At 57.7% G+C, this 27345-nt stretch overlaps 1 protein-coding gene across 8 annotated transcripts in view; it reads right to left on the reverse strand.

The window, feature by feature from the left end:
* ANKRD11 (ankyrin repeat domain containing 11) overlaps window positions 1-27345 on the reverse strand; it is a 180820-nt gene that overhangs the window by 5991 nt on the left and 147484 nt on the right. For 2 of the 8 annotated variants that reach the window (XM_036924281.2, XM_036924280.2), the window contains 7 exons: window positions 22291-22429; window positions 12681-12777; window positions 12082-12252; window positions 11739-11942; window positions 10334-10476; window positions 8426-8573; window positions 1617-7996 (listed from right to left, as the gene is read on the reverse strand). In XM_036924281.2, coding sequence (XP_036780176.2) covers window positions 1617-7996; window positions 8426-8573; window positions 10334-10476; window positions 11739-11942; window positions 12082-12252; window positions 12681-12777; window positions 22291-22317 — 7170 coding nt within the window. In that variant the 5' untranslated portion in view covers window positions 22318-22429. Of the gene's footprint in view, window positions 1-1616; window positions 7997-8425; window positions 8574-10333; window positions 10490-11738; window positions 11943-12081; window positions 12253-12680; window positions 12778-22290; window positions 22430-27345 lie in introns of those variants that run through there. The other 6 variants (XM_036924279.2, XM_036924275.2, XM_036924282.2 and 3 more) reach the window with 5 other exon arrangements.

Genomic DNA, 27345 nt, shown 5'->3' on the forward strand with positions numbered 1-27345 from the left:
TAAAATTAGCTCCGAACACCAAGCTTGAAACTTCTAGCCATGCTCTCCAGGGGAGCCCTGCTTGTCCCCTCTGCCTGGACAGCCCAGCCACTGGGTGCACCTCCCCAGGATGTCCAGGTGGGCTGCATGTAGGTAGCGCCAGGGGGAGGGGGGCCACCAGTCAGAGCAGCAGGTATTCAGAGTCCTCTGGCAACAAGGGTTTTTAAAGTACCACCATTCCAACTCCTTTCACTTAATCGCAAGACAAAGTGCCAGGACGAGACCCACAAGGCCCGGGTCATCAGGCTGCTTGGGCCCCATGCCCCTCCTGGTGAGACTAGGGGCTCCCCACAGAGCTCCTTTCTAGAATAATGGGTCCCAGAACAGAAGAGATGCTCCCACAGGGAGCCCTGGGGGTAGGAGTACACTGGCTTCCCGTGGTGGCCATGGCATTCTGTTTTGGTAACTAAAGTTTAAGCAAGCAAACATCTCAGTGAGCAGAAATGTTAGGCCAAACAAGAGGATGTCTTTGACTCCCTCCCCAGAAGGGCTGCACAGCACGGGAAGGGAGGGGTTTGGGGGGGCGACCCAGGAAGCCACGCCCCATTTCCCCTGCTCTCTGGGACTGACTCCAGAGTGGCTCCTCACCCAGGAGGCTGGGGTCAGTCCCTGTGAGCTTCGGCCTGGTAGAGAGCCAGCAGACAGCACCTTTCGGAACACCCAGGGCTGACAGCAGTGCACACGCCGCCTCCACGGGGGGCCGTCCTGAGGATGGGAAGCCCCCTCCAACATTGGCTGGGTTGGCAGCATGCTGGCCCTTCCCCAGGCCCTGGCGGTCGGCTCATCCTGCCCAGCATTCACACACCAGCTGTGACCAGGCCGTTTTGGGCCTAAGGGACACAACAGACAATGTCCTGGCTTTTCCTCAGGGGGTGGGACGGTCACTTCTAGGGTGTGAACAAACCTGAGCCAGGGTCCTTTAGGCCCAAGGAGGCCAGGTGGACTGGGCCTGCTGGGGCAGCCTGGGCTGCTGAGAAGAGGCCACCTGGCCCCTGTGTCTGGCCCAACTGAGAGAGAACACCCTTGCCCACTGTGCTAAGGACAGACCCTAGGGGCAAGGAGGAAGAGGAACCCACCTCAGGCAGAGGCCACGGGGGATGTATTACCCCCAGATGGGAGCAGGACAGGGAGGGGTTGGGATGCGTCACAACAGACACAGGGTCACTGGGTCCTTGGGGAGTGAGACACCAAGGGAAGGGGTGGATGGGGGAGGCCCGAAAGCCCAAGGAAGAGCGCTTTTCGAGGAGGTGGATGATGCCAGGGTTGCTTAGGGCTCCCATGTGCTGAGAGCCAAGGCCTGGCCTTGGGGCAGCAACCGGGCCACTGGGCACCAGGACAGAGGTGTGCAGAGGTTCAGGGTCGAGGTGCAGGACTGGCGTCAGGCCTCAGGCTGCTGAGGGGTGGGGGCAGGGACTGAGCTGGCAGGTGTGCCGGGGGATGGTGAGGAGGGCAGCCCCAGGTCAGCAGGGCACACAGTGACTGGGGGAGGTACCAGACAGGCTGCCCTGGATGAAGGACAGGATGGCATGGGCCTGTGGGCACATGCCTCGGGCTCCAGTCTGCAAAGCAGCACTCACCACGGGAATGTGCAGCTTGCTGAGCGGCTTGCCGTCCAGGAGGTAGGAGCCCGTGTAGGTGACGTACTCGGCATAGCACTGGGGGGCCTGTGGGCTGATATAGCACAGGATCTTCCGCTTCTCCTCGATCTTCTTCCTGATCTGCAAGTACTCAAAGTACGGGTTGGAGCGGTCGCTGTGGTAGGGCTCAATGGCATCCAGCTTGATGGCATCCACGATGGCGGCCAGTGTCTGCTGGATCACCTCCCGCGTCTGCCTCGTGGACGTGCTGGGGGGCGGTGGCTGCTGGCTGGAGCGCTGGAGGCGGCGCTTCCGTGGATGCTGGGCTTGTGGGTCCTCCTCCTCGGAGCCGCGGCCCTTGGCCCTGGAGGCTGGGGTGGGCACAGGCTCCCTCTCGGAGGGGGATGCACTCTGCCTGTGCTGGTTGGCCAGCATCTGGGCCCGGGTCCTGGTCATGCGCTGCGGGACCTCCTCCACTCTGGGGGCCTTTGGGGCTTCGGCTGGGGGCTTGGGTTCCGGTTCTGCTGCTTCAGGCTGCACACTGCCTGGAGGCACCTCAAGCCCAGCACTGTCATTGGGGCCGGCCCCGTCTGCCACACAGGCCTGTGCCAAGCCATCCATGGCGGGGTCTGGGGCGCTGAGGGGTGTGGCCAGGGGGTCCTGGCCCTGGGCCTCATCTACACTCCCTGACAGGCACTGCTCCAAAACAGGTGTGGGCCCCACACCAAAGTCCGTGTCCTCAGGGGCCCTCCCCTCTGTCGCGACCCTGGCCTCCCCTGTGGCTTCCAGCACCACGTCTGGTTGCAGTTCCTCTGAGGTCTCAGGCTCTGCGGGGAGCTGGGTGGCCACCTGGTCAGGGGGCACTGCCAGTGGCTCCTCAGCAGCTGATGCCACGACCTCCCCACTGTCGAGGACTGGGGGGGCCCCTGTGGGGGCATTTCCTACAGGGACAAGGGGACTCTCTTCTACAGGCTCTGCTTGGATGTCAGAAACCTCTTTCGTTTGAAGAGGAAGCTCTGGCAGTGAAAAAGGTCCCAGGTCCAAGTCGTCCTCTGAGGTGGTAAAGGCGTCTGGCCAGGGCCCAGGCTCCACTGGGCCCAGGGCCGACAGGTTGGGACCGTTTTCCAGGAAGCTGTTTTCCAGGGGCCCCAGAGCCTCTGCCTGCGTGATGGTCATACATGCAGGCTCGGGTGGTGGGTCAGGGGGCGTGTCCGGGAGGGGCTTGCAGTCACTGAAGAAGGCCTCCAGCCTGGAGGAGGGAGTGAAGGGGCCTGGCTCTTCCGAAGTGGGGATGGTGGCTGGGGCTGCTTCCACCGCGGTAGCATCTTTGATGTCCTCGAGTCCCGGCTCGGCCACCGACAGAGGATATGAGACAGGGGAGACTGCGAAAGGGGGTTCCGTGGCACCAAAAGGCCCTGGGGCTGCAGGGTGGAGGGACTCAGCAGGGCAGAAATGTTTCGGGGACTCTGGGAATCTCTGTGGAGACTTAAGCAGAAGCTCTGGCCCCACTGGCCAGTTGACAGGGTTCTCGGGGGCACTCCCGATGAGGCCGGCACAGAGGCCCTGCTCCGAGGTGGTGGCATGTGCCCACCCGACAGGCTCCTCGGTGATGACTGTGCTGAAAGGGCCCTCCTCCAGGGGCTCCAGGTAGCTGGGCTCAGGGGGGATGATGGCCGCAGTGGCCTGCTGGTCCTCTGTGGCATCCAGTGGAAGGCCCAAGTCGGGGGGCAGGGCTCCCTCCATGGATGGGGCCGACGGCTCCTCCCTGTGAGGAGGGGACTTTGCTTGTAACCCAGAGAAGGCGCCCTCTGGGGAGGGGGTGATGGTGACCACAGCCGGTGGGCAGTGAAGAGCATCTGCTCTGGGGGAAGGGACACCATAGTCTGGCGAGTAATACCCTGGAGACAAGCAGGCCAACTTCTCGGCAGGACCTGGGGGCCCAGGGGCCTTGTCCTCCAAGTGCTGCCCTGGTGAGTCGTAACTGGACGTGGCGGGCATGCTCTGCTGTCGGAAGAGCTTGTCCCCAATGCTGAATTCTTCTTCGGGGGTCCTCCTGATGTCAACAGAGATGGAACGGTAAAGGCTCGTGCACGGCGGCCTTGTGGGTGTCTGACCGGGGGTTTCCGAAATCCCGCCTGCTGCCATGGAGAACCTGTCGAAAAAGGAAGGGGAGCAGGCGCTGGTGGGCGTGCTGGAGGCAGGCTGGGGGTCCGGGCAGTCAAACACAAGGTCAGTGTAGTCGTCGGCGCTGCAGGATGGGGTCCTGGGTGTGTGCATGGCCTCCTCGTAGCTGGGGCAGGACACCACGGACGCGGGGGTGGGAACCCCGGTGGGCCGGCTCTGGTCAGGCCTTGGGGAAGCAGGCAAGGCCTCTTTCATGTGAGGGCCGGCCACCCAGTCCCTGGCATCCACGGCAGGTCCCGGCTGGGGCTTGCTCTCAGCGGCTGGCAGCGGGTCCTTGGGCTTCCTGTCTTTCGGGGCAGGGTCCAGCCCCAGCGTCTTCCTCGGGGGGCCATCCCCCCGCTTGCGTGCATCCTCAGCCAGCCTTGCCCGCTCCTTGAGCCGAGGGTCTCCAGACCTGTGCCGCATCTTCTCCATCTGCTTCATCCTCTCCTTGTGCCGTTTGTGCCTTTCCTCAATCTCCAGGTCCTTCTGGGAGAGCATCCTCTCGAAGCTGGTCATCATGAGGTCGCCATCACCGAGGAGCTTCTCCCGGGGCCGGCCATCTCTCCTGCCCGGGTCTCTGGAGGGCAGCGGCCTGTCCGTGCCATTGCTCGCCTTCGTCACGTCGCCCTTTTCTCTCTCTGGGTTTTCCCTGAACTTCTCCTTCGGTCTGGCCTCGTTGGGTCTCAGGCTTTCATCCCTGCACTTGTCTTTGGAAGGGCCTGGAGGGGTGTCCTTGTCCCTGTGCCTCGGGAGCCCGTCCCCGGGCCTGTCCCTGGGCTTCTCCTTCTCGTCCCGCCACCGCTCCCGGTGCCGCTCCCTCCTCCTCTTCTCCTTCGGGGCGCTGACGGCGCCGGACCCGTAAGGCTTCAGCTCCTTTTCTGCCTTCTTGGAAGGCTCTCTGTCAGAGTCGTTCTTCTCTCTCCTCTCAGCAGAGAACAACTCACCGGCTCTATCCGGCTCGTCTTCCACGTCGGCTCTCGTGTTGTAGGGGGCACCGCCGGCATCGGCCTCCGGGAGGCCCTTCTCGCACTGGCCGGAGCCCCTCCTGCCGCCCGCGTCCCTGGGCTCCTCCGCCCGCTCCTTCTTCTCCTTCTTGCCCCTCTCCCGGTCGTGGCTCTTCTTGGAGGAGGACGACGAGTGCCGGTGCCTCTCCTTGTCCCTGGGCCTCTCCTCCAGGGCGTCGGTAAGGGACGCCTCCAGGAGGGCGCTCAGGCCGGGCTCCGGCCCTCGGTCCACGAAGCTGTCCGACGACGCCTCGCTGCCCCTGTCGTCGGCGTCCTCCCGGAACCCGTGCAGGGCCTCCGCCTCCAGCTTCTCCAGCAGGCTCCTCTCCCCCTCGCTGCTCCGCGGCGCCCTCTTGTCTCGGCAGTGCTCCCGGTCCGGCCGCTCCCTGTGCCGGCTCCTGGCCTTGTCCTCGGCCGAGGGCTTCCTCTCCGCTCTCTCGGGAGGCCTCTGCCTGCCCCTCTTCTCCTGGGGGGCGTCGGCCAGGGCGCGCTCCCTCCTGTCCTTGTGCCTCTCGGCCGGCTCTTTGTCCTTCTTGTCTCTGTGCTTCTCGAGGGCCTTTTCCCTCTTGTCCCTCCCCGCCTCCGTGGCCCCCTTCTCCTTCCTCTTCTCCCTGAGCTCCCGGTCCCTCTGCTTGTCCGCGTGCTGCCGCTCGGCCGAGTGCTTCCGGGCTCTGTCGGGGGGCGGCAGCTCCCGCCCGTCATCCCGCTCTGTCTGCCCGTCGCCGGGCTCCGCGGCCTTGAGCCCGCTGGCTGGGTAATCGATCTTCTCGTCCTCGCTTTCATCTGTGAATATGTCTGCGATGTACCAGCTTTTCTCTTTCCCCTTTTTCTCGTCTTTTCTCTCTGAGAAGTCCTCTGGGGTAATCCCAGCGAAACTCTTCTCCCTCTTTTCTTTGACTTGGTCAAGAGATGCTTTCCTCTCTCTGTCTTTATGCTTTTCCTTAGCATCTCTTTTCTCCTTAAAACACTTGTCCAGCTCCTTGTCCTTTGGGCATTTCTCAAGGGTAGACTTCTCGCCCCGGTCCTTGTCGCCGGCCTTGTCCCGCGCCCTCTCTGACTTCGGCCTCTCCCTCTTCTCCTTGTCCCTGGTGGCATGGTGCCGCTCCCAAGGCTCCAGGCCCTTCCCACAGTCGCAGTCCGGCCTGTCCCTGAGGCCGCCCTCGCCACCCTGCTCTCTGGGGTCCTCCCGGTGCATGTCCTCGGGCCTGACCCTGCCATCCCTGCGCTCCCGCCCGCCCTCAGCAGACTCCCGCCGCTTTTTGTCCTTCTCTGGGGGACAGCTGGGGACTCCCTTGTGCTTCTCGGCTGCGTCTCTCCTCTTCTCAGAGGTCCTGTCCAGGCCATCCCTGTCCCTCTTCCTGAGGGGGGCATCTCGGTCGCCCCGCTTCTCCCGGGGTTTGCCTTCCCGCTTCTTCTCCTTGTCCTCTTTCACCGTTTCCAAGATCAGCCTGGCCACAGACTCATTTTTAAGGTCCCTGTAGTCGGTCACAGGCGAGTCCCAGCTGTCCTCCCCCTTGAAATCAAAGGAGGAATCTGACAGATCAGAAAACCACCTGTCTTGCTGATCATCAGAAAGGCTAAATTTGGTATCTTCATTCTCCAAAAACTGATTTTTGTTACAATACTCGTCAAACGTAGGGTCTTCCTGGTAAACTTTTTCTCGTTTGAGTTTATCTTCTTTGAAGGTCTTCTCCTTCTCTTTTGGAATTTTGTCCTCTTTGAAATCATTCTTTTTCTCTAGCTTTGAGGTCCTGTCTCTAGACTTCCTCTTTCTTTCCTCTTTGTGGAGCCTCAGTTTCTCCTCTCTCGGGGACTTCTCCTTTGCCGGCTTCTCCCTCTCGGCCCTGTTTGCGCGGTCCTTGTCTTCTCGGAGCGGCCGGCTCCCACCCCTGCTCGTTTCCTTGCCTCTTTTTGGGGGCCTTTCATCTCTGGGGGCCTTCAGCACCTCGTCCTTGAAGAGCCACTCTTTCTCCTCTGGCCGCGCCCTGCCGAGCCGCTCCTCCCGCCTCGCATGCTCTCGGTCGTGCCTCGAGGCTTTTACTTTGCTGTCAGCGCAGACGTCGCTGTCTAGCAGGATCGCCTTGTCCGGCCTCTGCTTGCAGTCCTCGTACTCGTAAGTGAAGCTCTTCAGCTTGAGCTCCTGGCCAGCAGCACAGGCGCCCTTCTCCTTGGTCCTGTGTCTGTGCTTTGTTTTGTGTTTCTTGACCACTTTCCCCTCCTTGTCCAGCTTGGGGACAGCGCCATCCACACTGCAGGGAAAGGGGGTCCTCTTGTCAGGCAGCCCGCTCTGCAGGCCGCCCCGCCTCCGAGGCTCCCGCTTCCGCCTCACTGGCTTCAGTGACTCCACGCTGGAGCCCTCGGAGGAGCCATCAGACTCACTTGTCAGTCTCGTCCTCGTGGAGTCTGATAAAGAGCTGGCCTCTGACCAGGCGGGAGAGGAAACGGCCTTCCAATTGTCTGTCCGCCAGTGCTTGGTGTGCTGGTCTGTGTGGCTGGGGTTATGCTTCTGGGTGGTGCAGCTCCCCAGCGATGAACTGGAGGAGGCCGACAGGGAGCTGAACAGCGCGGGGTCCCTCAGCACCAGCGGGGACTCCTTCAGGCGGCCGGGGCTGCCCACTGAGTCGCCGTCATCCCCACCGCTCTCCGAGGACTGGCTCTCTGACTCAGAAGAACAGAACTTGTCGCTCCTTTTCCCAAAACGTACTTCTTTGCCTTTCGGCTCTTTCTTCCGCTTCTTTTTCACTTTATTCTTTTCCTTCTGCTGCTTTGAGCTGGGAGGCTCCCTCATTTTGTTACCGGGCAATGCCGAGTGGGCCGAGAGCCTCAGTTTCTCCCCTGTCCCCACCGGAACACCGACATCCTCGTCTGACGTGTCTGACAAGATGCGATGAGTCGCTTTCTTTGGTGCAATTGTGTTATTTTTAGTGTAACTTTTCACTTCCATTTTGGGTATAGAAATGAAGCTATTTGACTTTGTCTCTTTCCTGTAATCCTTTTTCAGTAAGTGTTTGTCGTCCACTGGAGGGACTCTGTCCTGCTCGTCATCCTCGTCGAACTCATACTCGTCCTTGACAGGGGCCGCAGTTTTCTGAGGCTCAGGATTCTTAGCCTTGTGCTTGAGGCCTTTTTCAAACTCCGAGTCCGTGTTATTGCCATCAACTGAGCTGGAAGGTGCGAATGACGGGGCGTCTTCCTCCTCGGAGCTCTCTGCTGGGAACAGGGAAAAACACATCAGTAGCACGTTTAAGTCCACAGGCACACCCAGGCCAGCCATCCGCAGAGGCGACTGGACAGAGGCCTCCCCAAACACTCGGTCACCCCGGGACAGTAGGGGGTGCCTCCGGAGCAGCACTTCATGCTATTTAGTGAAATGTGGGGGCAGACACAGGCAGAAGTAAACCAGAGAGGCTTGTGTAGCAGAGGGCTGGCATCTCAAGAGTAAGCTTGCCGGTTTGGGCACTGAAATTCAGGGAGCGGATCCCCGCAGTCCAGCAGGTCCTGATGCGGCCAGGACACCCTGGGTGCAGATCCGCAGATGGAAGCGGTTTGCTTCGGACACCGTGGCGGGACAAGGGACCCGGGCTGCCCTGCACCTCCAGCTGGCCCCGCCCCCTGCCCCGCGGAGCCCCGCCCACTGACCCGTGGAGCTCTCCTCGCTGGACGTGTAGGTGCCCTTGCCCAGCAGCAGGTTCACCATGGTTGGGGAGCTGGCCACCTTCAGCGGCGTCTCGCCCTTCCTGTTGCTCTGCTGGGGGTTCCCTCCGTACCGCAGCAGCAGCTTCACCACCTGCAGAGCAGCAACGGCTCAGAGCCCCCGCACCAGCGACCGGCTCCCGCCTGGGGAGTGCTCGTGGCCCGGGGGGCGGGGGGCAGAGGCGCGCCTCCCTGGAGCAGGGCACCCACCCGGGCCTCCATCTGCCATGTGCCGCCCCTCCCGCCCGCGACGAGCTCTCCACGCGGCAGGGTCAGTGGTGGGAGTTTAGGGGGCAAGCATTTTATTTGGTGTGGGGGAGATTACAGAATAGAGGAAACGAAGACCGAGCTTCTGTAAGAAGGTTTATTTTATTTTAGAAAACAGACCCTTCTTCCTCGCCTTGCTGAGCAGGGGCAAAATGGGCAGGTGAATAACAACGGTGCTCAAGGGGTCATGCCCACGGCTCTGTTCACCTGTCTACCATCGGCAGCCCCACCCTTCATGTCCCCAGGAAGGCTGAGTCCCTGAGCTTGCAGACCTGGTTCGACTGTGGTCCAGTGTGAGATGAGAGCATGCAGAGACCCTCAGTGAGGGAACCCACCTAAGTTCCCACCCCTCCCACTCTCACTTGTTCAGTCTCACTTAACCGGGGCAGCATCCCAGCTGTGGGCTCCCCCAGGTTAGAAGGCCAAGGGCAGTCTCACTGACCCAGCTGGCGAGCTGTGATGGCTCCCTCCTTTCGATGCACATGGAGCTCCTCGCAGTGGTGAGACCCTGGTCCCAGCTAAGGGCCATCCCAGCTGCTGGTAGCTACAGGCCCTTCCCTAAAGGCCAGCAATGCTAGTCAAATCCCCCCCCCACATAGCCCACCACCTGTCACTGCTGGTCATTCTGACCAGCCAGGATCCTTGAAGGCTACTGGGCCCACTGGATAATCAGGATTACCCCTCAGTTCACAGCCAGTTTCAAGTAACCCATTCCCCCAGGCATTTGTAGCAAATCCCACACATTTCATAAACCTTGCAGTGCATTTCTCTAAAATGGCCTTTGAGAAACGAACAAAAAACCATAATGCCATTATTTTACCTAAGAAGTCAGCTCTGATCCCTAACATCAGATACATAGTCAGGGTTCAGAGCTCTCCATTCGGAGCCCCCCAGTGTCTCTCTCCCCTGAAGTGACTTGTCATTTTCTAATTGTGCTTGTCACACACTCGAGCTGCTGGTTCCCTGGCATCTGCCGTAAGCAGCCACGCAGGCTTCCACAAATGAGTGCCATGAATTCAGACAGCTGAGCGTCACTGTCCTCACCACACTCAGCCACCCTGTCTTTGGTCAGGGGCCTCTTCAAGGTGACTCTGGTAATGACCCAGCAAGACCCTTGTCACCTCTGCGTGTTGCCTGCTCCCTGGCAGCCATGTGCACCTCTAGCCTCAGGCTGAGGGCCAAGGGTGTGCACTGCTCCTCGATGGTCCCTTCGGTCCACTGCAATGGCTGTGCCTCTCGGCGCTGCATCCATCAGGGCCTCCAGGCCTAACAGAACCACAGCAGAGGGGAAAAGGCCTGGCAGCCGGGGGTGCCCTTCCCATGGGTGCGATCGCTGCCCTACTGAAATCCAACCACACCTGCACGGCAGGAGCAGGGCCGTCACGCATGTAGACGGTGCTGGATGTCAGGACTGCGGGAGGCTGTGCAAGTGCTGACCTGGGATGAGAGTACCAGGCCAGTCAGAAGGGTCAGCTCTAGTGGGAGCAAAGACTCGCTGCTCAGTTACCCAGCAAACATGGAGAGCAGTCAGCACAGAGGACAAGCCACCACAGCCAGAACCACTGGGGGCCTGTGGGGGGCGCCCACCTTGTAGTGCCCGTTGTTGGCGGCATCATGCAGGGGCGTGTCATCATCCAGGCCCTTGGTGTTGACTTCTGCACCCGCAGCCAACAGCTGCTTCGCCACATCATAGTAGCCCCGGTTACAGGCCTCGTGAAGCGCAGTCCAGCCTGGAAACAGACACTTGGGACATCTGTTACTTAATCCTCGGGAAAGTGGCTCCTGCCTGGAGGCGGCGCCCCATAGGAGCACTGATGATGGGGCCAGCATCTAGGGAAGCCCTGGGTGCTCTTTACTGGGGTCCTCTGCCTCATTTCCTTGCTGAGATCTAGCTCGTGAACCCCTCAGACCGACAGCTGGCAAGGATGGCCTGGAGCCCAAACTGGCCAGGGTGGGGATGGCTGAGCACAATATGGTGAGGGTGGCCTGAGCGGCCTGGCCAGTGGCACTCAGGGAGGGCCCTGCTGCAGATGCAGACAAGCAGCCCAGAAGGCTCTGGTGGCGCCTGGCAGAGCCCATTGCCGCAGCCACAGATTGGGAAATGCAGCCTCTGTGAGGCATGTGGCTGAGGCCCCATGGGGAGGCTTCCCCCCGGGGCCGCACAGGCCAGTGTGCAAACAAGACCTGCCCCAAGGACACACGCTCCAGTGCTTGGGAAAATCTTCATTTAGGAATATGTTTTTTTTTAAAAGGTGCTAAAAGTAGGTTTGGTTCAGACAGTTGTCAACAGGGCAGTGGGCAAGATCTAGAAGGATCTTCTGGAAGGCTGCTCTGCTCATCTGCTCACTCCCCTGTGGAGTCTGCAGATGACAGGTCTGGGCATAAAGGAGGTTTTTCATGCAAAAAATCAACACTGAGCTGCAGCCATGAGCTGCGGAGTAAACAAAGGGCCTCGGCCTGCCTCATACCAGGGGAGGCGCACGGTTTGTCTTTAGAGTTCTGGGGTGACGTTTCCTCCCAGGGACACCGCCAGGGCTGACAGGCACACAAGCACCCTCTGCTGGGCGGTGTGGTTTCTTCCAAACCATGCCAGAGGCCTGCAGGGAGCGGGCAAGCAGGAGCCCTCCAGCACAGAGCTGGGACGTAACAGAGAGTGGTATCAAAGAATCACTCAATGCTCGTTAAAATAATGAAATAGAAAATGACTTTATTCTGAATTACTTCCCAAGAAACACTAACTCCTCCTTCTCAGAAATAGCAAATTGTACAGGTGGAAGAGGGGGCTCTGCCACACGCACCTGGGGACTGGCTCTTGCTCCAGCCATGCTGACCCCACGTGTGGCTGTGGGCCACCACTACAGGACCCTGTGCTCAGCCAGAGGCTCTGCACACCTGGGGAGGCCAGCGCCAAGTCCTCCCTGCACATGCCACCCACGAAGGCCCAGTGCTGCACTGGCCTCCTGGCCCCCTCCTGGGCACTGTGGGCGCTCACCTGCAAAATCCTTGACGTTGACATCAGCCCCCTCGCTGATAAGCTCCTTGATGCGGCGCGCATCCCCCCGGATGGCAGCACGGTGAAGGCGGGTCTCGCCACGCTCGTTCCTCTTGTTTACTTTATCTTTGGTTTTTGAGGCAGAGTTAGGTGTCCCCTTCTGACACACGGTCGACTGGGAGGGGTGCTTTGGTGTCGTGTCTACTGCAAGCAGAGCCCAGGACAAGGGAGGGTTAAGGAGGGAGCCAGTGGGTGGGGCGTGGAGAACACCAGGACTCAGGCAGTCCTCACCGGGTGAAGGGGACACGACTCCCACCCCAGGGACCACTGCAACCAGGCTCACCTGGGCTGTTTGCAGACTCCTCGGCTGTCATCTGCATGAGGAGAGCCACCTGCTGGCGCTCGGAGAGGGGGTAGCCAGCCCGGATCCCAGACAGCCCCATGCCGAAGAGGAGCCCGGCTTTCCGGGTGACAGGCTCCTTCTTGATCCTCTTCCTCTCGGGACCCTGTTTCTCTGTGAGGTGGGAGAGGAGAGGGGAGGTTTCATGCCACGGTCCTTGGAACCAGCGCCTTCCAGGCACCACAGAGCCCCACCTCCCACACAGCGGCCGGGGCGCCACTGGCCCCACTCGGGCTGCCATCACCACCTCTTCCTGCGTGCCTGACGCTCAGCCCAGCACCTTGTCACACCAGCGAGCTGCTAGGCCTTGGCCCCACCAACTGCTCGCTGTGCTGCAGGGGCCTCCCCAGCCTGCCCCCCGCGCGAGGCGGTGGGACAGCCAGTCTCTGACGTCCTGGCGCACAGGACAGGCCTCCGTCTATTAATGCGTGTCTGTCATCCACTTCCTCCTTCCCACCCCGCCTCCAGACAGTACAGGTATAAATGGCAAACACAGTTTGGAAATACATAAAGAGGTCAGGGCCGACTGGTCAGTACTGTACCTTTCTTCTTGCTTCTAGGAGCCTCCATTTCATGCCATGGGGCTTCGAGGAGCGACCCAGCCTTGCAGTACCACGACATGGACTGAGCTGGAGGCATCTAAAGGCATCAACACAGAGCACTAACGAGACGCGGTGGGACGACGCGGCCGCCTCGCGACAAGCAAATCCTCCATGTATCTGACCCGGTACAAACCCTGCCAACCTCCAGTGGAAACAGACCACACAGCTTCTTTTAAAAGAGGCAGGGAGTGAGGGAGAGAAGACAGCGCTGGACTTCAGGAACCAGGAGCCACCGCTCTCTCCCTTCCTCACCCACCCTCCTGCTGGCGGGAAATCTGGGTCTGTCAAGGGCCCTGGAGCCCTCCCGACCCTGCCTGCACTTCCGGGTAGAGCCCTTGTGCGGGCAAGATGGTTTTAGGGTGTTCGAGGTCATGGGGTGCAAACTGCAGGCAGGAAAGGAGGGTCACACGGGCTCAGGTCTCTGGAACTGTCCCGGGAGGGGTTTCCCTGCTTTCCACTGAGTGCATCTGAGACCCTCCTCACAGGTCATGGCTAGGGTTCGGCCCTAGAAGGGGGGTGACGTCCATAAAACACATCACTCATCTGCCTCGTCTGCTCCACATCCAGAACCATCACCAACCACTCCTAGAACCACCACTTCAAACCCCACCAGGGTGTCATTTTCCATTTTCTTAAGACTTTTCTATGAATTGCTATGTCCTCAAAAAGTACTCAAACTGCCTTTTAAAAATCTAATGCTGACTTTCGGAGAATGCTGACTCATGCGTTTGGCAACAGCTCCCCAGGCAGCCAACACTACCACCAATCAGTGTTTGACCCACAAGGTACAGGCCAAGAAAAGAAGTAAATTTCAGAAGAATGCTCCTTGTCAATGACCACAGGCATCTGGGTCATCGGCCCTGTCCCCCGTTCTGCCTACAACCCGGCCAAGGCTGTGACTCAGAGCCCATGGCGCGTCCCTGTGGCAAAGGCCTTTGTGGAGGCCTCTGCCAGGATGACAAGCTGGCGACAGTGGCTCCAAGAAATCCCAAGAAACCAAGCCACATTTCAGAAGTGCCGTGGGGTTACAGCGTCGGATCAGGGTGTTCGGCCTACAGGGACCCACGGAGCTGAGCACTCCGCTCACCCATCTCTGCATGTGCCCCTCGCTCTGCCTGCTTACCGTGTACCCGCGTGGCCACACTGTGTGCTTACACATTCCCGTGATGAAGACGGCAAGGGTCTCCACAACTGATGTATAAAATATGACAGAAACAACACTGGTGGGACCGCCAGCTGCTTCCTCAGCTGCGCTCCACAGGCACACACCAGCTGACCACCCCCCTGCAAAAAGGGTAGGCATTTAACCTTCATATACATCTGGGATGTCCTCAGCACAGGGCCCTGGGTGCCCCTTGCTGTCCCCTCTCTCAAAGTGACAGGAGGGAGACGTGAGCATGCCCCCCACTCTGCTCTCTGGGGAGGCACTGCCTGGTCTCAACCAGAGCCTGTGGCCTCTTGTCCTCTGGGCTCCCACCACTGTCCCCCTTCACCTGGGGCGGTGGGACATGAAGCCCAGGAGAAGAGGGTGGAAGCAGCCTCTGGGAAGCATGTGGCCTTGATAATTCCTGGGGGTGGGTGGCTCTTGCTTATTACATTGAATTGATGCAGAGGTCAAAGGGAGAGGTCAGACCAGGGGCAGACGGTGGGCTGGGGCAGACCAGGGAGGGGCAGGGTCTGCAGGGTACTGTCAGGACAGACGTTATGACTCTAAGATGCCAGAGTCAGGGAGTCACCCTGCGCGCCCCTGAGAACCAGCCAGGGCTTTCGGCCCAGAAGGTTTTCTACAGCAGCGCCAAATTCATCCTCTACTGCAGAACAGGGCTCAATGGCACCAGGCCTGCAGCCTCAGGAGGGGACAGAGGAGAGCCAGCAGTGTGGGGGGTGGCAGGGCCCACTCCCCCCAGGGCCATACCCCTGGGCCACCCTCCTCTGCTGTTGTGAGCTTTAGCGAAGCAGAGGTGCGCCTTCTCTCCCCCGTGGCCAGGAGGCTGTCAGTGCGCCCCAGGACACTCAGGAGAGGTGCAGATACACCTGCCTCCTCCCAGAGAGTTCACGCTCACAGAGCCTTGCCCTGTCCTACAGGGAGAGAGCAGACACCTCCCATGGATCTCCCTGGACTTAAACAGGACATTTCAGGTGTCCTATCACAGGAATACACCCAAAATGTCATCAATCTCCTTTGATGCCAATTTCCTGACAACAGAGTTTTCGGCAGGGACCTACAGCTACCAGCTGCTGGAGGGCCGGAGTCCCTGCACCTCAGGGTCGAGGCAGAGAGAGCGCTCCCCTCTGGCCCAGCCACCTCTCAGCAACATCCTGCCTGCCAGATGCCTCCCGGCCCAGCCCACCAGCTGTATCTTGCCAGTAGAGGCCAGCCCCCAGGTCAACCCCTGCCAACCCCTGCCACTTCCTACCCACACCCAGGCGACAGATGCCACTGGCCGGTGCAAAGGGGCAGGGTGGGAGGAGGCTGCCACCCGGAATAATGGGCAAGCTCCCTGGCCTGATAGCTTTTTACTCCTCGTGTCCAAATGGAAACAAAGTAGAACGTGCAGGAATTCTAAATAGCATTTTGTCAAGCTGCAGAGTGAGAACTGGCAAGTGCCTGTGACCACAGTGCAGGTGGTGGGTGTGGCTCCAACAAGCCTGCTGTGAACTCTGCCCAGGATGGGGGTGGGACCCAATCAGCTGGGATGGCTTTTAAGAGCCCCAAGGGCTCTGCAGGTTATGGGGTGGGGTGGGCACGGTGCCGGCAGAAGCAGGCATGGCAGGTGCTGGGAAGCCTGGTGGGAACAGCTGGGCTGCCACCCCACAGCAGAGCAAGGCTGAGGCCCTTGCAGATCCCTCCCAACTGCTCCTCAGGGGCTGCTCACTGTCTCTCACTCCTGCTGGGCTCCTGAGGCCAGGGGTGGAGGGTGGTTTCACGTGGGCCTGGACAGTCCCCACACCATCTTTTTCAGGAAAACCCAGCAACATGGCAGCACTTCCTTCTCTGTCCTCTGCGAGGCTGGTCCTGCCTTCACTGCCCCTTGGTGTGTGACACCCAGCTGCAAACAGAGCCTTACCCCCAGGCCTCAGAACAATGGGGCGGCCCCGCGGCAGCCCCCCAACTGCACACACACCTCTGCAATCTCCTGCGTCTTTTCCTGTGCCTACTAGACAAGTCCTTAGTGATGACTTCCAACTCACTAGGTTCTATTTCTTACCTAATAACCTATAAAATCTGTCCACTGAACTTTTAATTTCACTGATCATTTGTTTCCACAGGTTCAACAAAATCTACATGATCTTTCTTGACAGTATTTGTTCCTCGCTTATGTATTTGATTTTCTCTTTTATTATATCCTCCTGATCTCATTTCTTTTATCTGTGTCTAACCATCCCAGTTCAAGAAGGCCTGGAGGTAGCTTCTTCCCTGTGGTCAGTAGTTCTGACCAAGAACTTGCATTCTGAACTCTGGGGCCCAGAAGGCCACCCAAGGCCTGCTTCTCCAGACAGGACTGGCTTTGGTCCGGAGCTGGAGGGAGGGGCGAGGTATTTCCGGCGGCACAAGCTAGAGCCCACACAACGGGGGGCTGCGGGCTGGCTTCAGTCCCCGGGGAGACTCTCAAAAGCCCCGCCTGCGTGCCAGACAGCGGAGACGACGCCTCGGCTGGGGTGGCATCTTCACAGCAGCACGCCACGGGCATGGCCCTCCTAGGGCCAACAGCTGCGTTCCCAGCAGGCCAGCAGCCAGGGCGAGAGGCGACCCTTGGCCCCAGAAGCTCATGGCCACGCTCCCCACTCACTGATTTCTGGGCCATTTTAGCAGAGGGCTTTCTCAGGACCCACAGTCTGCCATATTGCCAAAAAAGAGAAATCTAGAACTCTGGCATCCCACCACAAAACCCTAGATGCCAACACAGCCCCAATTCTACTCCACAGCTGAGCGCTGAGTGGTGCTTCCGTGAAGCTGCAGCTCGTGGCACCTTCAGGCGGAGCGCGGGCGACTCTGATGTCCTGACGGCCAGTCCCACCGGGCCCCGGGAACGCACCTTCCACACCACACACAGGGCCCGGCCTTGAGGGTCAGAGTCATGAAACCCAGAGCAGAGGCTGGAGCTGACACACGGGGAGACAGAGAAGCCAGTTCACGGCCAGAGCACTCAACAGGAGCTGTCCCGTCTTTACTGCAGGATCGCCCACCCTTCAACGGTAGCGGGTGGGTGCCAACACCATGTGGCCCCACTCATGCTGCACAGTGGGCACTGCCTAATGTTCAGGGGCAGCTGTGACAGGCTTTTCCCTCCAACCCCCGATTTGTGCCTACTCTTCTCTTTCCTACCTTTTCTGAAAAATTATCACCACTGACGGTGGATAAAATTGCATTATTTCCAGCATCTCTTGCCCAGCCTTAGTATATTTCCGTATCAATAGGTGTTTTCAAGGGGTGGAGAGAAGCAGTGCATCTCCATATCAATAGGTAATTACAAGGGGGAGCAGGGCATATCTGGACCTGAGAGGTTGGGTGGGGCTGCCTCCCCTCCTCTGCCCCCCAGTCGGGTGGTGAGAGACACGGGTGAGCAGAAGTGGGCACCTGCTGGTAGGCAATAAACAGGTTTCTCCCACTTCATTTCTCTCTCTGATTTCGGTTCAGTTCAAAGGTATTCTGCCACAGGATTTTCCCCTGGAGTCGCACTGACCATGAACAAAGAGGGGCCCTGCGACTTCCAGCAAGTCCCTGACTCTTGGTCTGCGTCGCCTCCCTCGGGAAGGAGAGGCTGGGTCCACCTGGCATCTCACTGCCCTGGCAGAACTTCCACAGCCAGGCCTTTCCACCTCCAGATGGGGGTGATGATGGCCTGCGCTGTCCCCATTCCAGAGGTGCCTGGGACCCCAACGCAGACTACTGTGGCTATAAAACAGGAGGCCAGAATACAAGAAGTGACATCTGCATGAACTGGCCTGAGCACACCAGCCTGAACACTGCCACTGCCCAGCAGTGTTTTTTAAAAAGCATGTTAGGAGCTTGAAGAATAAAATGGACAGACCACAACCCAGAGCCGCACCAACGTGGGGACATGTCACCAGCCCTGCGAACCCGGGAGCCTGCCTGGGCCACCCTGGGAGCAATGGCGTGGGCCTGGTGGTGGGGGAAGAGCCCGTCCTGAGCCCTGATCTGGAGCAGTCACTGTGAGTCACACCACTTCACAGGCCAGAAGTCTCCCGGTTCAGAGCTCCACAGGAGGAAACTGTGGCTGGCACACAGAGGTTAAGAAACATGCCCGAAGTCACACAGTGCCCACTGGGATGCAGCTGGATGGGTGCTCTCCTATCTCAAGACCCCACGTGGGGACCCACCCCGTGCACCTCTCGTTGTGCCGGTCTGGCTGTGTCCTGTCGCTGTGACCAGTGTGGGCACTGGGACCGCCGCACCCATGCTACGTCGACAGCATGGCCTGGCTGCCAGCCAGAGTACACCTGGGAGGAGCCCTGAGGGGCTGTGGTACCTGCGCATTCACACCTTTTCTGCAACTGGGGAAATAGAGAATTTGAAATAGAAAGAGCCTTCCTTTGCTAATGCCAACTTCCCTTTGTCCAAGAAGAAACTGCTCAACTTTTGACAAGAAAAATGAGAAATAGTGTGGCCGGTGGTCAGTCACGTGGGATTCTTCAGGAGCTGGGAAGCCTTCACTTGGACGTGCTTCTTCATGAGCGGCCCCACACAGCTCTTCAGATGAAGCAACCCTCCCCCAGCTCTGTGGCCAGCGGGAGGGCAGCTGCTGGGCCCCTCGCCTTCCAGCCTCCTGCTCACAGACCCCTCCTCCTGCCTCTTCACTGCATGACGGGATTCACCTCTGCTCAGTCATTCACTCTTCTCCACAAGATGCACAGGAAGGGGGTCCCAACGCGTGGCCTTCCTCAGCCCTAGCCCGGCCTTGCCCTCCCTTCTCCCTGCTGTGAGGCAGGGGGTGAGCAGGCGCTCATGGCAAGCTCGAGCGTCTCCTGCACCAGCCCTTCCAGCCTGGGGGCCCTGCCAGGATGCACCTGGCCCTGTCCTGAGAGCTCAAAGTCAGTTGTGGGTGACACACGCCTGCTCTCTGCCCACCGCAGGCCGGTACTCTGTGAGGGAGAGAGCAAGCAGGATGGTGCCACCTCCGAGGCTCACAGGACACAGCGCCCGGAGCTCCGAGAAGCCCTGCCTGTCCACCCACGCGGGACCCAGTCCTCCCGACTCTGTGGGGCCAGGGGCGCACGCTGCAGCAGGCAGCTGCCCCACCCCCTTAGCGCTTCCAGAGCAGGCGGCTCACATTTCACACCGCTGAGAAAGGGCCCTAGATGCCGCACACAAGTCCTACTTGCAAGGTGAAAACAAACTAAGGAGACTTGGTTTTCCTCACACTAAAGAAAGTTCAGGTGCTGAGAAAAGGCAGCTGCCACCTCTCCACGCTTCTGACAGCACAACTCCCTGAGGTGGGGGTCTGGTGGCTCCAGCTAGGATGGGGCAAAGCTGACGGTGCAGCATGGGGCGGGACACGAACGGAGCAGGAAGTTAAGGCTGGACGCCTGAGCTGCGGAGAGCAGATCATCATGATCCACCGTGAGCAATGTTCACCCACACGTTTCCTAAGTTGTGGGCACATGTAAGTAGAAGACAGACTGGGGTATGAAGCGGGCCCAGCCCAGCACAGTCTCATCACGAGCACTCTTTTGAGTTGCCGAACAGCCAGCCACCCAGGCATGTATGTCTCTGGCCCCTCCTGCGCACAGCCCTGGAGGCCAGGTCTATGGCGGCTGTGACAGTACCACCTCGGGGCGGCCTGGCTCTGGGCAGTTGCATGCGCTGTGTTTCCATGCGTACCACAGCCTCTGCTGTCCTTGGCAGGCCGCCCCCAGCCCTGACTAAGCACAGAGGGAGGCCGCCTCCTGGGGGCTGGTCACGTGGGGCCGTCCCCCAGAGGCTCCAGGACACGGGACAACGTGCTTTGCAGCTCGGTGGCCTCTGGGGGTTGGCTCATCAGTCACCCCTAACTCGCAGGGGTTTTGGGGAGGGTTGACAGCTGAGGAAGCTCACTATATGCTGCTCAGAACCCCAGCTTCTGGAGCCTTCTGCCATATCCTGGCAGTGGGTGCTACGCTGCAACTTCCCAGCAGAGGGCGCAGGAGGGACACAGCAGGAGCAGAGGTCGGACGGTGTGCGCCCGCCACGCCACACCACGCCCGGCCCCTTGGGTCGGTGGCTTTGGAGGACCCTCCCTATCAGCAACTCATCAGAGCTAATTCTGAAATGAACCTCCCCAGATCTCCAGCATGGCTTCTCCCTCCCCCGACTTAGCAGCAGGCACAGCCCTGGGGGAGGACGCACCAGAGACATGGTTAGCATGGCCTTCGGGCTGGCTCAGGTATCTGCTTACCAGGCAGGGCCGGAAGCCAGGTAAGCAGGGAACGAGTAACCAGGGCCTGCAGGTCAGCCAGGGGCCCCAGGCAGCCTGCCCCCCACTGCTGTGCGTGGTGCACAGACTTGCTGTTTGAATGGCCCACATACTGGGAACCATCTTAACTGGAAAATCTATGTTTGTTACATCTATAAAGCAGATATACAATAAATTACATGTTAAAATTGGGCCCCAAAAGGACAGTAATAGGATGGCAAGTATTGTATTTCATATGGACTCAGATTTTTCTAGCACAGCCCTTGCCTGGAAAGTTCTCTTCACCATGTTATTATTCCGTTTTCCTATCTCATTACCCCTTGCCCTCATCTGGACCCACAACTCACAGAGAAAATGTGAGTATTCCCTGCGGGGCTCCTAGACACCCCAGAGGACCCACCTGACCACCTCTTGTTCAGAGGCCAGCCATCGACAGCTGGACCTGTAAGGCCGCCAGCAGGGCAAGGACAGCCCGGCACGGGAGCTCTGCTCCAGCAGAGGAAGCCGGCAGCCTCCTCGGCTCCATCAAGGCCTGGAACTCACAGGCACATCCCAAGGGCCTGACACCACCTCCAGACACCCCCGCATCCAGACAGCTAACAAACAGCAATGCCACACCCCCTCTACCACCAAAATTGGCACCTGCACCAACAACGAGAGATTTCCAGGGCTGGCCAGACTTCCTGAGTCACAGAATGCCCAGGCGCCCCTTGGTTCTAGGAGACCTGCCTCCATGCACACCCACCTGCCTTCCACCACTCTCCCATGGAGCATCACCTCTGTCCCCTCACCCACTCCCCCCTTCCTGTCCCCAACATGCAGTGATAGGAGCCAGGCATTTATTTGGCCGGGCCTTCAACAAGGACCCCACAAGTCCTGTGCTGCCTTGCTCGTATCCTAGCCAGCAAAACCAAGCCCACCTCCCTGGCCCTTAATTAACCAAGGTGTCTGCTCAGCTACTGAACCCCATGCCCAGAAGCCCCCGCGCCCTGTGACAGAAGCTGTGACACAGGCTCCCATGGGAACATGTGCCTGGGAGCACCCTGTGGCTCTCACTCCAGGCTGCCCCCTGGCCACCTCTCCCAACTGCTTCACATATTTACCTTATTTCCATACCTGCCCCTCTGCTGCCACCTGCCACAAGGCGCCATGTGCATGAAACCCACACCCGTGCCCCATTGTCTGGTGGCTGCATGAGGGGACCTGGGCCTGCCTCGTGGCTCTGTGGGTTTGCCCAGGCTCCATGGCCCCCCATGTGTTCCATGTACTCCTTCCCACCCCTTGCCTGTGACTGGCCTATGAGTCTGCAAAGCAGTCAGACAACCAGCAGGTAGGGAGGCCCCTGGGCACCAGTGTCATGAGGAAGAGAGGGTGCAGGCTGGCAGGAGAGGCCGGGTTCCTGCCTTGACCCAGTGCTGGTCCCCATGAGCAGCTGAAGATGGAACCAAATGGAAAGTGCACGCCAAGTATTATTCACCCCACATGCTCACTCGGAGGCACACAGACACACATGCGCCCATGCACACCCTCCTGCCCTGCAATCCTGGGCCCCACCCACACGCAGAGGAGGACTGTGTGGCTCCTGCTGTCAGTGTCCCCTCTAGCTCTCAGTTCAAACAACTGGGTTTAACGTATGTGTTTTATAGCCCTGAGGGGAAGCATGTTTACCCCCCACGTAAACTCCCAGAGGACTGTGGAGGGCATGGAGCCTCTTGGGAGAGGAGCCCATAGTCATGCCCACAGGGGGACACAAGCTGGGAGGTTCCCTGGGTGTGCAGGGCCCAGGGCCATTCCCAGTGTGCACCCCTGGGAGAATACTCTGCATGTGAATCCTTCCTATCAACTCCGAGTCACCCAGAACCCTGGGAAAAGAGGAGCACTGGAGCCTCACTCTGGACCTCCCCCTTCCCCAGTCTGCAGCAGGACTCCCTGAATGGATCTGGTGTAAAGCCAGGAGATGCAGAGAGGCTGGGGGCACCTGTCCTGAATGTACAGTCCAGGCCGGGTCCAGTGTCAGGAGACCCCCAAGGGACAAGTGTCAAAGACATTCCATGGAGAGTTTGGCAGCTGTGATGTGGCACATGTGACACGGGAGCGACCCAGAGGTGGGGGGGCAGAGCTGGCCAGACACGTACCTGTGTCCGAGTCCTTCTGCTCTCCATTGGCCCCCACAGTGAAGGGCAGCTTCCGCTTGGTGGCCCGCTCCCTCACCTCCTTCGCTCCATCACTGCGGTCCAGCTTTGGGGTCTTGGTCAGAGAAACTTTGTCTTTATCCTAGAAAAGAAGGTGACGTTTTCAGACATCACTGCCAAATTAAATTCTCAAAATCCTCACGTCTACTATGATTTCATTTCATTTTCAGGGAAAGCAAATCTCTTATTTGGGCAATTGGCAGTCCTCCGCACCCACCAGGCTCAAGAGTGCACAGGTGGTCGGTCTCCTCCAGCTCCCACCAGCCCCACTTCTCATCCTGAGCCGAGAGACTCTCATGAAATCGCAATGAACACAGAGCAGACAGACAGAAGGTGCCTCCAACCCTGCTGTCAGGGTGGGATTGAATGAGGAGAACAAGAGCTATCTTTAAATGGGAGTCTGTTTTCCACCGTAAGCCCACCTGCCTGGGTCTCCCACCACCCTGGGGCTCAGCCGCTGAGATGCTGGCTCCCCCTTCCAGAGCTCGGCCGCCTCCTTGCCCATCAGACGTCCCGGCCCTGGTGCTGCTCACCTCTGCCTCACTGTGGCACCTCAGGACACAGCCTGTGCCTGCAACCCTGTGCAGCTGGAGGGCGGGCAGGGTGCTCTGCCATCATCCCCACCCTGGCTTGAGCCTCAGGGTCGGTGTCTCTTGCAGGATGAGGACCAGACGCCCGAATTCCAGCCCACCTGGGCAGCTGGCCAAACCCACTGAATGCAGTACCTCACCTGCCCAGTGTCGATGGGAAACGGTGCTCTCCTCCTGGTGAGCAGAGGGCACAGCTGGCCAGCACACTGTCCACACAATGCTCCCCATGCCATGGAAACCTGGGGCAGGGGGCCCACACAGACAATCCCAAAATGCAGGTGGGAGGGCATGATGGTGAGCCGAGCCCTGTGTGGAGGCAGGAGCCTGGCCCTTGGTGGCTCAGCAGCTGGGTCTTAGACGCCGTCACACACACATCCCCGCTTGATGGCACTGTCCTGGGTGGGGGCCGCTCAGCGCAGTTTCCCATACTCTAGCCTACACGTTGGCTCGTGGCCCCAGTGCACAGACTGGGAGGCAGAGACATCACAGTTCCTGGCCTCCACTGCCGAGGCCCATGCAGGGGCGGGCCTGAGGTTCCAGGGAGCACACACACATGCTTGTTGTACACCTGGGGCGGTGCCTAAGGTGGGCTACAATTAGCTCCCTTCCTTATCAGCAAGCTTCCTTTCCGGACTTTTCCACAGGAAAGCTGTTGGCAAACGCGTGCGGTCACAGCCACAGCCCCATGCCTTCCTCAAAGCACCTGGGACCGTCCTTAGCTTGACCAGTCAGCATGGCACCTACAAACCTTGGCAGTTAAGGAGACACACCCGCAAAGGGCCAGGGAGACCTCTGCTAGCACCAGGGGCATCAGGAGGGCAAGGGAGCCACCGGCAGGGCCCGCCTGCAGGTGTGGGTGTGCGTCTCAATGCACAGGCCCTGGGGCACCAGAACACAGCACAGCCCACGACCCCCAGCTCCAGAACACAGCCCGTCCACAAAGACCCCAACACATGCCTTCTCGCCCAGCAACTCCTGGCCACTCTACTGATACATAAAAAGACATACAAACAGTAACAATAAGAAAGTCGATGGCAAACATCACTGTCCTTCACATTAGGCAATGAAGGAAAATCACTAATCATCTAGTACCTGCAGAAAAGGCCTGTGATGAAACACCACCCTGATACCGGCACAGTCTATCAGCACACTGCAGGGGGCAAAGGGCACCCAGGGCCCACAGCTGATACCAGGCTCAAGTGCAGGAAGCAGGGGCTTCCCGAGGGGCACCGAGGAACAGACAGCCACAACCTCATCTCCTGGAGAGACACGCACCTGCAAAGGCGAGTGCCCCTACGGCGAGCTAACATTTCGAAGAATGTTCTGCATTAGAAAAACCAAATTAAAGCCACAAGAGGACATCAATAAGTGCCAGCAGTGTCCGGTGCTGACAAGACTTAACAGCAGCAGAATGGGGCGCACTGAGCGTGTGGCTAACAGCGGACACCATGAGCCCCCAACACAGTTGGTGAATCACAAACTCAACACTGATGTTCACAGCAATTTTGTTCATTATGGTAAATAAATGAACTGAAGAATTCTAGTGTAGTCATGACCGACACCCTGCAACAGCAAAAAGATACATTGCATGTGACACTGCACGAGCTGCACCTGTCAACACCCCAGACGATGGCTGCTGTGCTCAGACATCACAGGGACGAAAAATAAGTCTGCTCTGGAATCACACTTGGCTCAATCCCTTTTATACTTTTTCTTTCCTGAGGGATACAATGAACTATTATCTTAAGAGGATATAGAATCCAAAGCCATATACACAACTAAACTACTCCAATTCAGGGGGGACGACAGACACTGCTGGATATGAAACTGACTTCTACATTCTACAGAGAATTAGGAGGTGATATTACAGTATCAAGACTTCAAGTATACATGAATAAGTGCACGAAAAGATGCTCAATTCTAAAATTCATATGGAACCATCAGAGACCCCAAATAGCCAAAGCGATCCTGAGAAGGAAGAATAAAGTGGGGGGGATCTCGCTCCCCAACTTCAAGCTCTACTACAAAGCCACAGTAATCAAGACAATTTGGTACTGGCACATGAACAGAGCCACAGACCAGTGGAACAGAATAGAGACTCCAGACATTAACCCAAACCATATATGGTCAATTAATATACGATAAAGGAGCCATGGACATACAATGGGGAAATGACAGCCTCTTCAACAGCTGGTGTTGGCAAAACTGGACAGCTACATGCAAGAGAATGAAACTGGATCATTGTCTAACCCCATACACAAAAGTAAATTTGAAATGGATCAAAGACCTGAATGTAAGTCATGAAACCATATAATTCTTAGAAAAAAACATAGGCAAAAATCTCTTGGACATAAACATGAGTGACTTCTTCATGAACATATCTCCCCGGGCAAGGTAAACAAAAGCAAAAATGAACAAGTGGGACTATATCAAGCTGAAAAGCTTCTGTACAGCAAAGGACACCATCAATAGAACAAAAAGGCATCCTACAGTATGGGAGAATATATTCATAAATGACATATCTGATAAAGGGTTGACATCCAAAATATATAAAGAGCTCACGCACGTCAACAAACTAAAAGCAAATAATCCAATTAAAAAATGGGCAGAGGAGCTGCACAGACAGTTCTCCAAAGACGAAATTCAGATGGCCAACAGACACATGAAAAGATGCTCCACATTGCTAGTCATCAGAGAAATGCAAATTAAAACCACAATGAGATATCACCTCACACCAGTAAGGATCTCCACCATCCAAAAGACAAACAACAACAAATGTTGGCGAGGTTGTGGAGAAAGGGGAACCCTCTTACACTGCTGGTGGGAATGTAAACTTGTTCAACCATTGTGGAAAGCAGTATGGAGGTACATCAAAATGCTCAAAACAGACATACCATTTGACCCAGGAATTCCACTTCTAGGAATTTACGCTAAGAATGCAGCATTCCAGTTTGAAAAAGAGAGATGCACCCCTATGTTTATTGCAGCACTATTTACAATAGCCAAGAAATGGAAGCAACCTAAATGTCCATCAGTAGATGAATGGATAAAGGAGATGTGGTACATATACACAGTGGAATATTATTCAGCCATAAGAAGAAAACAAATCCTACCATTTGCAACAAATTGGATGGAGCTAGAGGGTATTATGCTCAGTGAAATAAGCCAGGTGGACAAGTACTAAATGACTTCACTCATATGTGGAGTATAAGAACAAAGAAAAAACTGAAGGAACAAAACAGCAGCAGACTCACAGAACCCAAGAATGGACTAACAGTTACCAAAGGGAAAGGGACTGGGTAGGATGGGTGGGAAGGGAAGAATCAGGGGGTGAGGGGAAGGGGAGAAAGGGGGCATTATGATTAGCATGTATAATGGGGGGGGGCACGGGGAGGGCTGTGCAACACACAGAAGACAAGTAGTGATTCTACAGCATCTTACTACGCTGATGGACAGTGACTGTAATGGGGTGTGTGTGTGTGGTGGTGGGGGTGCTTGGTGATGGGGGAAGTCTAGTAAACATAATGTTCCTCATGTAATTGTAGATTAATGATACCAAAATAAAAAAATAAAAGGATGCTCAAGCCACCTGCACAGAAAGATCACAAAACACTGCTGAGAGAAAATAAAATAAACCCGACTTAGGGGCAGAGGGGTACTCAAGCTTGTGGGCCAGAAAACTCACAATTGTTAATATGGGGATTCTCCCCAGCCAATCTTTACATTCAAAGCAATCCAATCACAATCCCAGCAGGCTTTTTATGGAAATCAACCAGCTTATTTCAAAATGTATATGGAAATGCAGAAAGTCAAAAATAGCAACGGCAATCCAGAAGAACCACTAAGCCTGGCAAATCAAACCACTGCATACCAAGGCCACAGAATCACAATGTCACGACAGGTGGTCCTGGATGAAGCCCAAAGGTTCAGAAGGGAGAGAAGGTGGCCCCACCTGACGGGTGACAGAGGCTCTGTTTCAACACAGCAGGGGAGGGTGCTCTTCAGTACATGACAACGACTATGTGGACATCCACAGGGGAGGAACAGCCGTCACCCCCACTGCATACCACCTCACAAACATTAGTTCCAGACCAATCACAGGTGGAGAGCTCCTAGAAGACAGCACAGGAAACCGCCCAGCACAGCCAGGCCCAGCAAGAGAGCTGCATGTCCCCAGGGATTGGGGGCTGCGGACCTGAGAGCGAGCCCACCGTCCCCAGGACTCTCAGCTTTGGAGTGTGGGACCAGCGCCTCCCTCTCACATACTGCCACTGTGCAAGAGAACCCGAGGCACGGGTGTTCGCGTCATCGCTCCGACACAGCCCCAAGTGATCGTGGAGGAACATATACCTAAGTTGTTAACATTCACACGACGCAAGACCGACAGGAAGAAGCCTGTAAACCCGAC

The sequence above is a fragment of the Manis pentadactyla genome, chromosome 15 (genome assembly GCF_030020395.1).
Source record: "Manis pentadactyla isolate mManPen7 chromosome 15, mManPen7.hap1, whole genome shotgun sequence".
Taxonomy (NCBI): domain Eukaryota; kingdom Metazoa; phylum Chordata; class Mammalia; order Pholidota; family Manidae; genus Manis; species Manis pentadactyla.